The 14,648-nt window shown below is 38.7% G+C and overlaps 1 protein-coding gene across 3 annotated transcripts in view; it reads right to left on the bottom strand.

Moving 5' to 3' along the window:
* The window catches only part of AUH (AU RNA binding methylglutaconyl-CoA hydratase), a 111,613-nt gene extending 102,361 nt beyond the window's left edge, over positions 1–9,252 (bottom strand). For 2 of the 3 annotated variants that reach the window (XM_063319454.1, XM_063319453.1), the window contains exons 1-3: positions 8,970–9,252; positions 2,537–2,604; positions 2,352–2,439 (exon numbers count right to left, since the gene is read on the bottom strand). In XM_063319454.1, the coding sequence (XP_063175524.1) occupies positions 2,352–2,439; positions 2,537–2,604; positions 8,970–9,183 (370 nt within the window). In that variant the 5' untranslated portion in view covers positions 9,184–9,252. The remainder of the gene's footprint in view (positions 1–2,351; positions 2,440–2,536; positions 2,605–8,969) is intronic. The other variant, XM_063319452.1, reaches the window with a different exon arrangement.
* Positions 9,253–14,648: the final 5,396 nt, after the last annotated feature.

Here is a 14,648-nt window from a genome sequence, read left to right as displayed (position 1 = left end):
TTTCATTCCACGCGTAAAAGGGAATTACATTCTAGGACAAAGTTTCTCAATCTGTGGTCTGTAAAACATCAGATGGTCCAAAAAATCATAATAAAAAATGTATTTTTAAAAACATACATTCCAGCACATGCAAGCTGGAAAACAAAATTGAGGAAATACAAAAAATAAAACAAACATTCAAAGTTTAGCCTGACTGAATTGCACTATAATGCATAAGAAAACGTGACAACATTTCACAAGATGATCCTTGCATTTTTTAAGGAAATCAAGTGTTCTTGAAACAACACGTCCTTTAAGTTTGAAAACACTTTCTTCTGTTCTACTGAATTTACTGAGTAAGTCCGCTCCAGAAAATACCATGTTACATCCAATATGTTTCTCCCTTCATCCTACTTCCCTAAGCTATTACCTGTTTTCTCCATGTCCCACTATGCTTTTTGTAGTTTCATTCTGTTTACAGACACCCCTTAAAGTCATCTACAGAAGCAACCCATCCAGTCACTGAGTTCTTTCTGCCTATTTTAATTGACAAACTCTGCTTCAAGTCTTCTGGTTCACCCTGAATTTCAGTGACCACTGTTGGAACATCCTTTATTTCACTGGTTTAGCTGCAGGAGTCTCCTTTATTAGGACCCTCCTTTTACCTGTCACTTTTTTTTTTTAAAATTACAGACAATTGGCCCATACCCTATCCCTGCTCCCTGGTTTAAGATCCAAATATAGCTATCCAGTCCTAGTCTTTCACACTCCTCCTTCCAGGGCTAATTTCCCTCCCCAATGTCTACACATAAACATCCTTGCACTGTGTCTACAGTCAGCTGTGTATACACAGTCTATGGTGCCTTTTTTTTTTTAGCCAGACAAACAGGCAACAATGCCTACATTAAAACTTAATACCAAAACAGCTCTACAGGTCTGCAAATTCAGCCAACAAAGAATACTGGAGAAATACTTGGAATTCATAAATACCATATTAATAGTATACCTGGGATCCTCTCTCTCAAAAGCAGTATTTCTGTTCTTGTATTTCCTATATAACACTACTATAAATTTAATGAATGATAAATTAAAAAAACAGTTAAAAAAAAACCAACCAGGTGGTAACAAATCTCAACTAGTGATCACCTATTTATATGAAGTACGTAACACCTAACTTGAAACCCTCTTTGCATCTGATTCTGCATTCTTCATCAGTTTAAAAACCACAGCTTTTAAACTATTTTGCCTGAAGTAATTAATAGTAACTGAGTTTATAAACTTGTTGTTTAAAAATAAGATACAACCTTTAAATTAAATATTCTGATTAATACATGCATATTTAGCCTATTTATATGTATTACTAAATGCCGAATTGATTACTCCCTTTTTTCCAGACAATTCTTTTCATAAGTCTTATAAGTGACAAAACGCATCTGGATGAAAACAGACCTATTAAAAACAACAAAAAAAAAGAATTTTAAACTCAACAAAAAGTACTTAGGTATGTTACATACATAAAAACTGGAAAAACCATTTTGCATTTAAAACTGAATTAATTACATCATGTGTGGCTAGCAAGCTCAATGACCACATAAATGATCATAAAAGAAAGATTTTAGAACTGATCTCCTCTTCATTCCTGACAGTTCCATTCATGTATTAGAAAGAAGAAACTGATTTCTGTTTTTGGTTTCAAATGGAATTTAAATTAAATTTGAACAAAGTAAGAACGGGAAGGGACATCTAAAAATAAGGAGATCATCTACTTGATATCCACAAAAGACACAGTTGCTTCAATTGATTTTGACATGTCAACAAATTCTGCTTCCCAGTGTTTGGTAGTTGAGAGCATTTGTTTTCCTGAGCACTTTAGCAGGACACGTGTACTGCTTGATATTTGGATTGGGGTGTGTGCTTTTTGTTTTGCATTTATTTTTTTTTAATTTGAAAATAACAATCAGTCTGCAGTAAGAGCCACATTCACAATGAATTTTAAGTATGTTTCTTTAATTAAAAGTTTGTTTTAATGTGTTTAAAATATGGTTTTGATATAGCATTCTACACAGCCTCTTTATATGGCCTCTGACATATGTTGGTCCTCATTCTGAAGTACATCCAAGACTTTCTAGGTACTCAATTAAATAATTTTCTATCGCCATGAATAATCTATTACGTATTTTTCAATACTTTATGACACAGAAAGAATAAAAAAATATTCAATTCTTTCAGCAATGGAGGAAAATCATACAAAAATGTTTTGTTTGCTACTGAGATTAATGTATACAAAAGACACGTTTCCTTGGAATCTGGGCTTTTTTTGTGCAACATGAGACACAGATTTCCAGCTTCTCAGGAAAATTAAGTTTGCATACCAGCACAGAATATCCCTGGGACTTCACTCCGGAATATAACAGTTCGTACTTTCTTATCAGATTTCAAAGCATCCACAGCTTTTGACATCTACAAAGAAATGGAGGAAGGGGAATAACCAAACACTTTTTAAAGTAATTAATTCCAACACTTCACCTTTATACTAAAAACTATTCTTTTCACTTACCATTTTTAAAATATTTTTGTTAAGTGCATTCTTGGCATGAGATCTGTTTAATCCAAGCACCACAATTCCTGGAGGGGAAGAAAAATTGTATCTTTGTTACAATGTACTAAAATATATATTATCTATGTAAATTATTATTTTGAAATTATAGAAAAAGTATCATTGAGGACTGCAAAAAGATGCTAATGTAATCACTTAACTACTGAGTTTTTGAAAGAAAATAAATTGACTTACATTTTCCAATGTTAAACATTTCAATGTTCAACAAAAATGACATTTAAGAACGAAAATACGGTCCTAACACCTTTACATGGAAACAGTGATGAATGCATAATTACACAATTGCATGCACTAATTTCTTGTTTGTGTGTGAAGTGCTGACATGCAATCAGGAAAGATACTTAATTGTAAAGCGTATGTTTCCATATTTAGCCTGCCTTCAAAGACTTCTTACAGCAAGAAGTGCTACGACAGTTAAGACTAGCAACTCTGATACAGGTAGAAGTCAGAAACACAGAAAGAATGCCATCAACAGGAAATCTGAACTTTCATTTTAAAAAAAATCATATAAAAATTCTCTCCCAAGATACAAAAATCGTGCTAAACGCTTGGTACACAGCTCCAATCAGACATTCACAGTTCCCTTAGTCCAGTTAGAGACCAGTTGTCTCACTGACTAATGACCCCAGCACTGGTTTGAATGTTACAGCAGAAACACCATTTGTCCTTATTTCACCCCCGTCACTTAACAGGCATGATTATCACACAGGAAAACTCTGAAAAGTTTATCTTGGTAATGTCTAAGTTTAACAAGTCTATAGCAATCTTTCAGACAATTACTTCCTGAACACACTACAATTGCCCAAATTCTAAACACCAGCTCACAGTCCTATTAAATTGATCCAGCCCTAGTAAGGTCTTATCAATCAGGACTTTTTTTTCACTTGGAGAATGCAGAGGTAGGGGAGAAAGGCAAAGGAGTAGGACAGGGACCAGGAATGAAAGACAAAATGGGAGCTCTCTATCTCAAACAAAAACGCCCACAGTATTGCTATCAATCTACAAGATGAAAAAAAGAAACTCCAGAAACTCAGCATTTCCCCAGGTATTTACTACTTCACCACTCAGCTTTGCACATATAATCTATATGTAATCTGCCTCTCATAGCCTCCACAGGGTGCCTGTCTCGTCATTTCAGTGCTTACTACTTCTTTTATTTCAGGAAAACCTGTCCTCTCAAAGGACTGACTTATCAGTGCTTGAGCCCACTCGCTTTCCTCTTCCTCCTCCTGCATGTACGTGCACATGCACCCACACCAGACAATATTAGAGAGAGCTCCTGCTCCTTCTGTAGCTACCGTTTTGAAACCAAAGTCCTCTATTCACCAGCTATCACTCTCAAGATTCAAATAAAAATTATTAAACCCGAATAACTACGCACACATGCCTCTTGCTTGCCCCCATGGTACAGTCAATTGCTATGTACAGGTACCTCCTAAAAGGGGAGAGGAGCCTGGCTAACCCAAATGACTTTCACTCTCATGTTCTGTAAGGCTAAATTCCCACCTGTTCATCCCCATGGTTGGAGGTATCCATGTAGGACCTCCTGCAAGGGTCCTTATTCAGCACTTACATAGGAATCTGTTTGTTTTGTTAAGCAAACAGGACAACATTCAAGTAATGCTTCTGACTATAGCATTTTTCTTCTACTGTCACAATTTATTCTTCAGGAGGCTACTCCAAATTCAAATACTCCACATGTTCAACACAAGCAGATTAGGCAAAAACAGCACCCCAAGTTAAAGCAACAAAAAGACACTCGACTTGGACTATAAACTCTAAGGCACACTGCAAATCCAATGTTTGAATAAACTAGAGATGCTATCATCCCAAACTCTTCTTCAGTTGGGAAATAAAGTCCTTTTCAGAAGCATGTTTTTTCTTCTCCCCATCAGAGCCCAAACACTGTTGCTCCACCAACAATATTAATGTATTCAGAAGGAAGTTCCAATTAACATTAAAACACACTTAATATCTTTTCTTACAAAGGGACAATCCTTGAACGAAATCATACAAGTTCATTCTTCTTAGCAGTGTCATATCAAGCCATAAATCTACCACTTCTGCCTCACTCTCCAGAAATATAAGAGGTAAATACAGATGACACCCACACAGCTGTTCTATTTCTTAAATAGGAAAAAAACCATGAAGCAAGAACTGCAACAAGAAAAGCATAAAAGGTTTGCAAGAGAAAACTAGATATTGCAGTGATGTATAAAAAAAAAAAATTCCTTGAATTCTCATTTGAGTCAGTTTTGTTCTAATATGCCGTTACTATAGTACATGGGCATTCTTAAAACAAATTCTTAGATTTCTTAAAACTGCAGTAAGATTTGGGAAGTTTTCCCAATGTATTAATCAGTGATCAAACTACGGACAGATTAAGTACCTGCTCAAAGTCACAAAACAGAAATTGAAAAATATCTGACTTCCAGCTGAGAATTTAATCCTTCTCCCTTCCTCAACCCACCCCAAGAATCTCCTGGCAAAAACTGCTCACGGCAAATCTTCCCTGTTTCACTCATTCAGCAAGATTTAAACCCCTGGTCGCATAATTCTGGTGGGATAAACTTCCCTAACCAAGGCAAAAAGGAATAATCAGGCTCCATATAACTCTGCAGAACTCCACCAACACAATTATAAACAAAAGAAAAAGAAAAAAAAAGAGGTAAAATGTTCAGACAATACTGCCACACAGGTAACCATTCTGACAAATATCATTAGTCATACAGAAAACCTGATTATTTTTATGTATTTTAAAATACCTGCTACATCTTTATCTGAAGCATTTAATCATGGTTCATTCTTCCTAAAGCACCTACATAGAGGTGGGCTTTCCAAAAATCTTTTTTTAAAAAAAATGTTTGAAAAATCTATTTGTCAAAGAATAAAAATTCATCGTCACATTCATCAGCAATTAATAATAATAAAATTCCAGTACCTGTATGGTGTCAAAGAAGTGGCAGATACACTAAGAAGCAATAAGCATTCACATAACGCTGAACTCAGTAATAGTTTCATAGTTTTTCCTGGGAGTCATCTCCACATTATTTCAGAACACTCTTTCAGCAAATAATGGGCATCTATGAAAAATTACATCCACATATCAAAAAATAACTTTCACCTATTAGCTAGGCTCTCCAAGGGACTAGGATGACTCCCAATGCTGTCCCATATAAGTAGTCATATCCCTGTGTACTACTTGCCTGGACAACCATCAGAGGAAAAGTGTATGCAAACATACAGTATGTTCTCTGCTTATAAGTTACCTTTCTCAAAAGAGAAAGTTGACTGTGATATCATTATTAATGCTTAAGAGAAAACTTTATGAGTTGTACATAATAAAAAGAAAAAATGTCTTTTAGTAAGACAGACACATACATATACGAAAGATAGCTTCAAAATACCTGTAAATTCCCAGAAACATCCTTATTTCATAGCGTACACTGAATTTTGAGATTTTGATTTAAGTAGCTCATATTGAAAGGTTCTTGTATTTTAAGAGTGATAGCAAAAAATATATGATGCTATCATTATTTAAAATTGCTGAGAGAGAAGATCACATTTCTTTCTATACTGTACAAAACAGGGTGCACCAATTTAAGTGATGTGATTAGATCATGGTTTAACTACAGTTTATATCAGCACACAGGAAATCTTACTTTAAGTGATGATTTTTATCTGTTTTATCTTGTACTTTTTAGTTTTCAAAAAATATTTATACTCAATGTTTGGTAGAAACACATTTAAACAGTTACTTACAAGTAAATCCTGTCTTTACACTCATATTAGTAATTCTATCTGAGTTAGAAAGAGTCACTACGTCTGTATAAAAAACACTTATGGAACTACATTTATTTGTATTAAGTGTACACACTCAGACAAATGATCTATCCAAATGTACCTTTTCATAACTAATAAAAAAAAAAAAATCCGAATTCTGCACTGAAAAATGGAGGGAGGACCAAAGAGAACTAAGTCATTTTTAAGGTTGTCTCACTTAACTACTCAGATAAACCAAGGCAGGCAAGTTGACTTAGATGTCCATTATTTTAGAATAGTTTCTTAAGCAAAACAAGAATCTATGGTGAGTGTACCATGCACAATTCTAGTGATTTCCATTGATCGCCTTATCAAGAAGTATTTAAGTGCAAAATCACACAGACGCGTACTCAGCAGTATTTTTAAAAAAACACCAAAATACTCTTCAAAATCCTGTATTTGTATCTTCTTTATCTCTAAACACCACTTAAAAAAATCTTTCTTGCACTTCTTAAATTAGTGGATCTCATCTTCTCAGTCCTGCTTTATTCAAAGAGAGTAAAAGAAGAGAAAGCTCTTCCAATATATCAGCTAGCTATCAGGTTCTAATGTCTGAACAAACAACTTGAGACCATTATTTGTTCTGACCATTCTATTTATGTTAAAATTCTAACTGATGGGGACAAAAAGCGGTCTTACACACTCTAGCTGAACTAAAACCAACTAGGAAGTGTAAGTACAAGGAGTCACTCTAGTATAAAATCTAAATTTTACAAATATTTATATCACATTCCAGCAAGTAACACAGCAACACTCGATTCAAGACAACAGAGATACCACTCCTAATTCCATCTGTAATTTCAAGAGCAAAAGCCCTAAGTTTATTAAAATTTGTAACAGGATCACCAATGCAACTCGGCTAAAAGTTCGCAGATGTCAATAGTTGTAATATATTTCAGCCCTATTCAGCGATAATCAAACAGCACCTCAAATAAAGTAAAACACATGTATTTAATTAAAAAATACTACTGCGCTGACATTCACCTATACTCATAGAAAACTGATATTAAAAGCTTCACGAGTTGCAACAGGTTGTTCAGAATACACAAGCATTTTACAATCACATTCTTCAAAAACCTCACATCTTTTATATTTTAGTACAGATCAAATTTGGAAGCTGGGAAGTCTTGAATTAAAATACCAATAACCAGCCCTTCCAAATACAGTCTCATTTCAGTTTATGTTTAACAACTTCCCCAAAACTGATATACGAATCACATGAAAGTGTTATGAAGCAGGACAGTTTGCTACTTTGCCTGCAGGCAAAAGATCTGCCTAGAGCTACAAGGTATGTGCCTCTATGTGAGGCAGTTACTATCAGTCTTCCTGCCTCCCCAGCATCCTCAGCTGTGAAAGCCTCTGGACTTTCATCCTTCTCCAAGCAGCACAAAAAGACTAGGCATGGACAAAAGCATAACCACAGCACAAACAAGCATGTGTGTGATGTAAAAGGTAGTCAGAGGGCAGTGTCTGTCCCTGTATATAGTCAAGAAGTATGTAACAGAAGCCTACAGGAATGCCACCAGGGTCCCACTTGGGAGGGCCTATAAGATGAGCTGGTACAAAAAGGAACTGCACGTTAGACAAGAGCAAGAAAGGCCACAGGGGCTTATATGGAGTTAGTGTCATAATGCAGCAGGGGTATTACATGCTGTAAGCAGATAAAGACAAATGAACTTGACTCACAAGGCGAGGAGGAGGGTGTGCAGTAGCAGCGCCGTGAGGAAGCACAGACATGTTTCTTTCACAGAAACATCGTATATCCTTTGTGCTGACAAAGGAGGCGTATGAAGCTTATGTCTCCTTCTGGCTTACTTCTAGACCCTTGCTCTTCTCCTTTATTAACAAACAGTATTTGTTTCTATGTCCATGTTGTGATGTACTGACTCCAAATCACTGTGGAGCATGGATTTCTTAACCAGGTGGGTTAAAATGAGACTTTTGGTATAGCTGAGCAGAACGAGGTCTGCAGCAGTTGACAGCACTATAAGCAAGGAGCGTGAGATGGTTACTAGGAAAGCGGCATAAGTTGAGCAGGAGCGCTGAAGCGACACTTTCCAGAACAGAAAACGCGGATACCACTTCTGCGACCTTGTCTGCCCCTGCACACAAGCACATAACAGGTGCAGAAGCAGCACGACTGTAGCAGTTTGCTGCTAAACTTCATTTTCTCCCATTAAAGTCGCCAACTGACGCCAACTCAGAAAGGTGTACCTCACACATATGGTACATGCAGTGTAGTACTCTGAAAAAGAAAAGCCAAGAGAGACCCAGCTGACCTAGTTCTGCAACCGCCATGCCAGCGGCTCCCAGCACCCCGCCACGAAGCCACCGGCCGTGGCCGAGGTGCCGAGGAGGAGGAGCCGCCGCCGTCTTCCCGCCCCTCGCCGGCGGGCAGCTCCCCCCGGCACCTCCCCCTCCCTGCCCCGCCGTGGCGGACGACCTACAGGGCCGCGGCGGCGTACAGGGGTCACACCGTCCCGGCGGCTCGGGCGCTGCCAGGGACCGGGGCAGCAGGGCTACCCCACCGCTGCCGCCTTCCCCTCCTTACCTTTGTGCTCGTCGTCCAGGTACCGGACCCGCAGCTCCTCCTCTTCCTTCGCCTCGGAACCGTAGCTCCTCCCGGCCGAGGGGAGAGCGGCGGCGGCGTCTCCCCGCACCGGCGCCCGGCGGCCGGGCCGGCCGAGGAAGGCGGTCGCGGCGGCTGTGGCTGCTAGCCTGACTCGGCCGTGCAGGAGGCCCAGGCCGCCCAGCGCCGCCGCCATGCTGCTGCCTGCGCCGCCGCAGCCTCTCGCGACCGCCGGCCCCGCTCCCGCCGCCCACGTGACCGGCTGCGGCACGCACGGGGCGCCGCCGGCTCCGGCCCCCTCCCCCACCCGCCGCCGCCGCCGCCGCCACCGAGGCGCGAGGACCCTCCGCGCTGGCCGCGCGCTCGGAGGCCGCCCGGCAGCCGTTGGGGCGAGCGGCGGCAGGCGGCGGGCAGGAAAGGGGGCGCCTGGCCTCCCCTGTCAGGGATCACATTAATACCACCTGGGATTCGGAGCTGGGTGTGCTTGTGTAAAGCAGCGCTACCGTGGTGTCTGCTCACCCTCCACGCGCATTGGCGAGCCCACCGGCATGAAGCGAGTCCAAGGGTGTGAGTGGTAAGGGTGGAGGAGGGAGATAGTTGCCCTCTTTAGTAGCAAATTCACGTGTTACAAGACCACTAAGACCTGATTCAAAGCAACGGTAGAATTTCACTGATGCACGTGTCAAGAGGTTGCTATGGCTCCATTTAATCCAGGACAGTAATGAGGCTGCTAAAGCTGTGAAATTTGTCTTCTTCAACTTTGTTTACTGGGAAGAATTAGGCCTTGAGAATTGACAACATACCTTTGAGCTAGCCCCTGTCATTTTCAAAACCGAGTGTTACTGAATCAGAGGGATAAAGCTGTACAGCTTCCAAGCAAAGGCTCAGATGGAGCCATTTTGTTTGCCGTTTGGAAAAACTAGCTACTGCATTCCTCTCCTTCATGTGGTTGCTCAGCAGCTCCTCCACTGCCTTCCTTCTGGAGAAATTAAAGTCTAAAATTAATATCCTATTTGTTCTTGTAGAAGCACCATGAAGGGCAAATGTGGCGGGGAGGAACAGGCAGGTTATCGCCTTGCGTTTATTATGTTTTACTATTTAAACAGGACTATAGCTTGTGAATAACAGCCTGTTCCAGTAGTGCCCGCAGCGTGCTAAAGACTTTTGCAGCAGAAGGAAAGAAAGAATGCCTGGTCTGGAAATTTTGCTCACAGTTGATGAACATTTTATTCCATGAGAATGAGTTTTGAAAGATCATACCCAGTTATGTCAATAGAAACAGATACAGCACTATTCTAAGAGACACAGGATAAGGCAAAAAGACATTGAAAGCAGAACTAGATTCACTACAGTACCATAATGTTGCCTTGAAGCTGAAGACAGATGTGTTGTCCCTGTACAGCTGTCATTTGCAATGGTTGCTAGTCTCAAGGACTAGCAAACACTTCCCTGAGGAGAGATCAGCATATGGAATCCAGCCCAATAGCCCCATATCTGTTGTACAAACACCCACAATCATGGTTAAAGCTGAAAGAATTTTAGAAGTACTGTTTTTGTTTACACCGTCACTGTTTGATTTTACTTTCTTAGCATAAGAAGTGAAAACAAAATTTAGTTTCTATTCATTTTTTCTGCAGTTTCCCACATCTATACTGCTAAGGCATGTTTACACCTAGATAAAAAGTTTTCTTTCCAATGACTTTGTTAAGAGTGGTAATATAGCCACCATTGTAACGTAACAAAGTTAAAGCACTTGAAGATTTTTTGCACTCTACAGAGTAAATGTTTTTTTTAATGAAATTTTGGATTTTTGGCAACCAGAGACATAAGGATGCCTGCTATAGTAGGTTATTCAGTTCTTTGAACTGCATCTGTCTGTATTAATGCTTAAAACTGCATAATACTCTCATAAATGGGTTTTATTTTGGTAATTTAATACTCCAGTGCATTTTGTAGCACTGTGTATTCAGTTCCTCCCATTGCAATGGCATTCAAGCATGAATCAGGACTCTTGGATGAAAGCAAAGTTTTCCATATTCTCTTGTTCCCTTTTTTTTTCACTGTGGTTTAGTTCTAACAACACAGCTTTAAAGACAAAGTAGTACATGGAAAGCACATCTAGTTACAGAGGGAAAATATATTGATATGCAGGTTATTATTTAAACATATATCCTAATAAGCAAATAAAATGGAACATCTGGAACAAAACTGTTAAGTAACTACCTAAATGACATACAACATTGGTTGGTAGCCTTATTGCTGCTGCAGACAGAAATCCAAATATTGATACTTGGTGATGGGTAAATGAAATTGATTTAGTACAACTGTATAAATCTTGACTCAGCCTCCCTTATGCCCAGAGAAGCAAAGTTAGCATGAATGAGAATAGAACCAGCGTAGATGGAGAATAGCTCAGCAGTTCTCTGCAGTCTGCTGTTACTTCTAATATGATCACTCAATCATAATATAATCCAAGAGAAAAAAACTTGGAGGTCCTTCACCCTAATTATACATTTGGAATTACCCTGGAAAGCCCATTCACATCAGATTGCAGATTCTCACAGTATACAGGACTGAGACTGAGAAGGGAAATGTGCATCACCTTTTTTACCTTTGCTCACAGCTTTTATTTGAAAATATAGTCTGAAGGGATGGGGATTTGGGGCTTGGGGTGGGGGGATCTTTGTGCTTTTTCTGTGTTTTTGATTCAATACTGTTGCAACTTTGGCAGCACAGTGTGTAGTTGCAGAAATTGTGAGACTGCCGGTATGGTTAGTGGAGAGAAGTTTCTTCAGAACATTATTCATCATGCTTTAGTGCAGGGCACCTGCCATGATTCACCTTCTAGAGGAACAGTCTCACTCTTAAGTATAATGGAGGAGTGTGGCCTCTAAACTTAAGATCTTAATTAGATACCTAAAATCAAGGACTTGTGGATGCTCAGTTAAGCATCTAGTATTATTAGAAATACTAATAGACATTTGAAATGAAACAGAAAAATAATAGCATGTGTATTTATACTAACGTGATTTTACAGATAACAATGAAATGGTGCAGACAGTATGTACAATGAAGCGAGAATAAGGACAAGAAGGAATCTCACCTGCTTCTAAGTTGCTTTGATTTTCTTATGTTGTGCATGTACATGAGATGTAAGGAATAGTTTCATTTTCCCTGGATGAGGAAAATGAAACACAATGGCAGTGTATAACGAAAGTAGAAAGGGAACATGTGTTAGGGGAAAAACGGAGCAACTAATTTTGGCTTTTCAAGCTAAATCACTTGTATTTCTTGCAAGTTGGAAATTAGTTGTCTCTGTAAAGTGGCTGTTCATATTTGAGAGTAAGATCCTTTAGCTACCTATAAAGGTTTATAAAGGTTGTTTCAATTTCACACCACCCACCAGGAGCTTTTGCCTCTTCTATTTTTCACGTATTTGCTTTTTATTAATGGAAGAATTTTACTGATTATTATGTTATCCAGTTAGCACACTTGCATTTCTGATCTTGATTTTTAACTTTTTTTAAAGCCTTTTTGACCTTCTTTTAACACTGACATTGCCAAAGAAAAGTCCCTTGTTGTTATATATTATTAATAAGCATGTAGCACACACAGCATGTTCCCTTTCTGTCACTATGCCTATTCAATATATTGTGCAGGCACCCATTTCCTTAGATTGTCTATTTTCTTTCTGCTTAGTGCAGCTCTAAGATTATAATGCTAAGATATATGATGTTTTTACAGCTTACTTTTTCTCTTCAAAAATTATTCTTACTAAACTCACTCTACTTGGGTATGTTTACAAGTTTGTTTACATGGCACTTGTTACATGGTTCAAACAAGTAATGTTGAAAAATGTACTTATGCGTCACTCATGCCTCAGAGCACAGGACAAATTTTGTCCTTGCATTCATGTCAACCCCATTTATTTGTGCATATGCTGACCATTTCAAGATGAAAATGGAGACAACTGCATTGGATTGATTTAGCAGACAAGTATCTGGCATATGTGATCCAATTACAAAAGGGACTTCTTAAAATCCTACTTCCCTAACATGGAAGGTAGAAACAACCAAATTGTCCGCCCATTCTCTGCAGATCACAAACAAGGCAAATGCTAAAACAATTGCAGGAAGATAAATGTGCTGAGCAAGGCATCTTGCAAGGGTAAATTGGCAGTAGTTGCCACAGAGCTACAACCATGTAATATTAGAAGATTGGAGCCCAAGGAGGGCCTTGGGTACTTATAACAGCAATTGGGCAGATATTTAGTACAGAAAACATATTGAATATTTTCTTCTGGGGCAGAGCGCACAGTTTATCCCCAATGGGCATGAAATAAAGGTATTTGTGGGGCTAGATGTAAGCAAAGATAGTGGAAATAGAGAATTGATCAGTAGTGGAGATTCCTAAAAAATGAGATTTTTGTATCTAATTACAACTGCAAGTCTTTGAATGTTGCTATGTCTCCTTTTGCCAAAGCCTTTAAAAAGCTTTCTTGTGTTTTTAAAGTAGCTCAGCAGAACAGACATTCACCTACTCAGTTGAATAACTATGCAGTCAGGCAAACTGCAGGCAAACTGCAACATCATTGTATACTTTTCTTACAGTGAATGTACCCTGTTCAGCTATTTATAAATATTGTTGAAATTCTTCCATTTCTTCATGATTAGGCTTCTAGACAAGCCTTTGTATGAAGCAGTACTTCCCCTCCATCTTTGTATCCCTTTGAAGAGCTCCAGAGCCAACATTATTGTTAACTGCATCTCTAGAGGATCTTTGCTTTTGCAACTGAGAAGGCAAGCTCTAATATAGTACGGGGGGTGAGGGGTGGGGGAGGAAGGTCAGTGAAAGCTACACAAGAAGCACAGAAAACAGGTAGAACACTACTTAAGTAGTGGTTATTTGATTTAAGATAGTTGATACAGAATTCTGAAGAAAATGGATTTCCCAGTTTTATCAGGATGCCTTTATGTGTGGTAAGAAGCTGTCTGGGCTGCTGCTAAGGAGTCTATAAAACAATCCTGTCAAATCTATGCTGTCTGGAAGAATGAAATAGAACTAGGTATTAGCCTAGAGAAGGAAGCATTTTGGAACAAAGAATTACTAACTTAATAAAAACAATATCTAAATGCAGAGAGTGGTGTTTCCGTCCAAATATGCATTTCATGAAATAAAGGGGCAATTCATCTGGATAACATTTTGTTTAAAAGGTTTTTAAAATTAAATTAATAATGAGCATTTCAGTAGAACTCTCAATGAAACAAAACAACTGTCATCATTACAATCAGGAGATAAAAAGTATTTTAAAGCTTCTGTCCTGATATTCCACTGATTGCTAGTGGAAAGAACATAACAAGAAGCTCTGCACTGTTTAAAGGCAATGCATTTGTCATGAAATCGAGGTGCCTACTAAGAGCTAAGTGAAACCTGGTCTTTTACACTCAAGTTAGGAAATGTTACAGAAAAATCAACAGTACTTCATAGACTGTTTTTGTCAGATGTAATTATCGCTCTTCATAAGCAAGTCAGGAGTTACGATGTATATTACATTTTCGAATGGCATAGTTACATTTACCTTGTGTTGAGCTATTTTTTTTTTCTTGAAGTGGTTTATGTCTAAACACAATAACTGAGCTTACAGTGGATGTAGTGTAGATA

The sequence above is a fragment of the Chroicocephalus ridibundus genome, chromosome Z (genome assembly GCF_963924245.1).
Source record: "Chroicocephalus ridibundus chromosome Z, bChrRid1.1, whole genome shotgun sequence".
Classification (NCBI taxonomy): Eukaryota; Metazoa; Chordata; class Aves; order Charadriiformes; family Laridae; genus Chroicocephalus; species Chroicocephalus ridibundus.
This window is presented reverse-complemented; position numbering and strand designations above follow the sequence as displayed.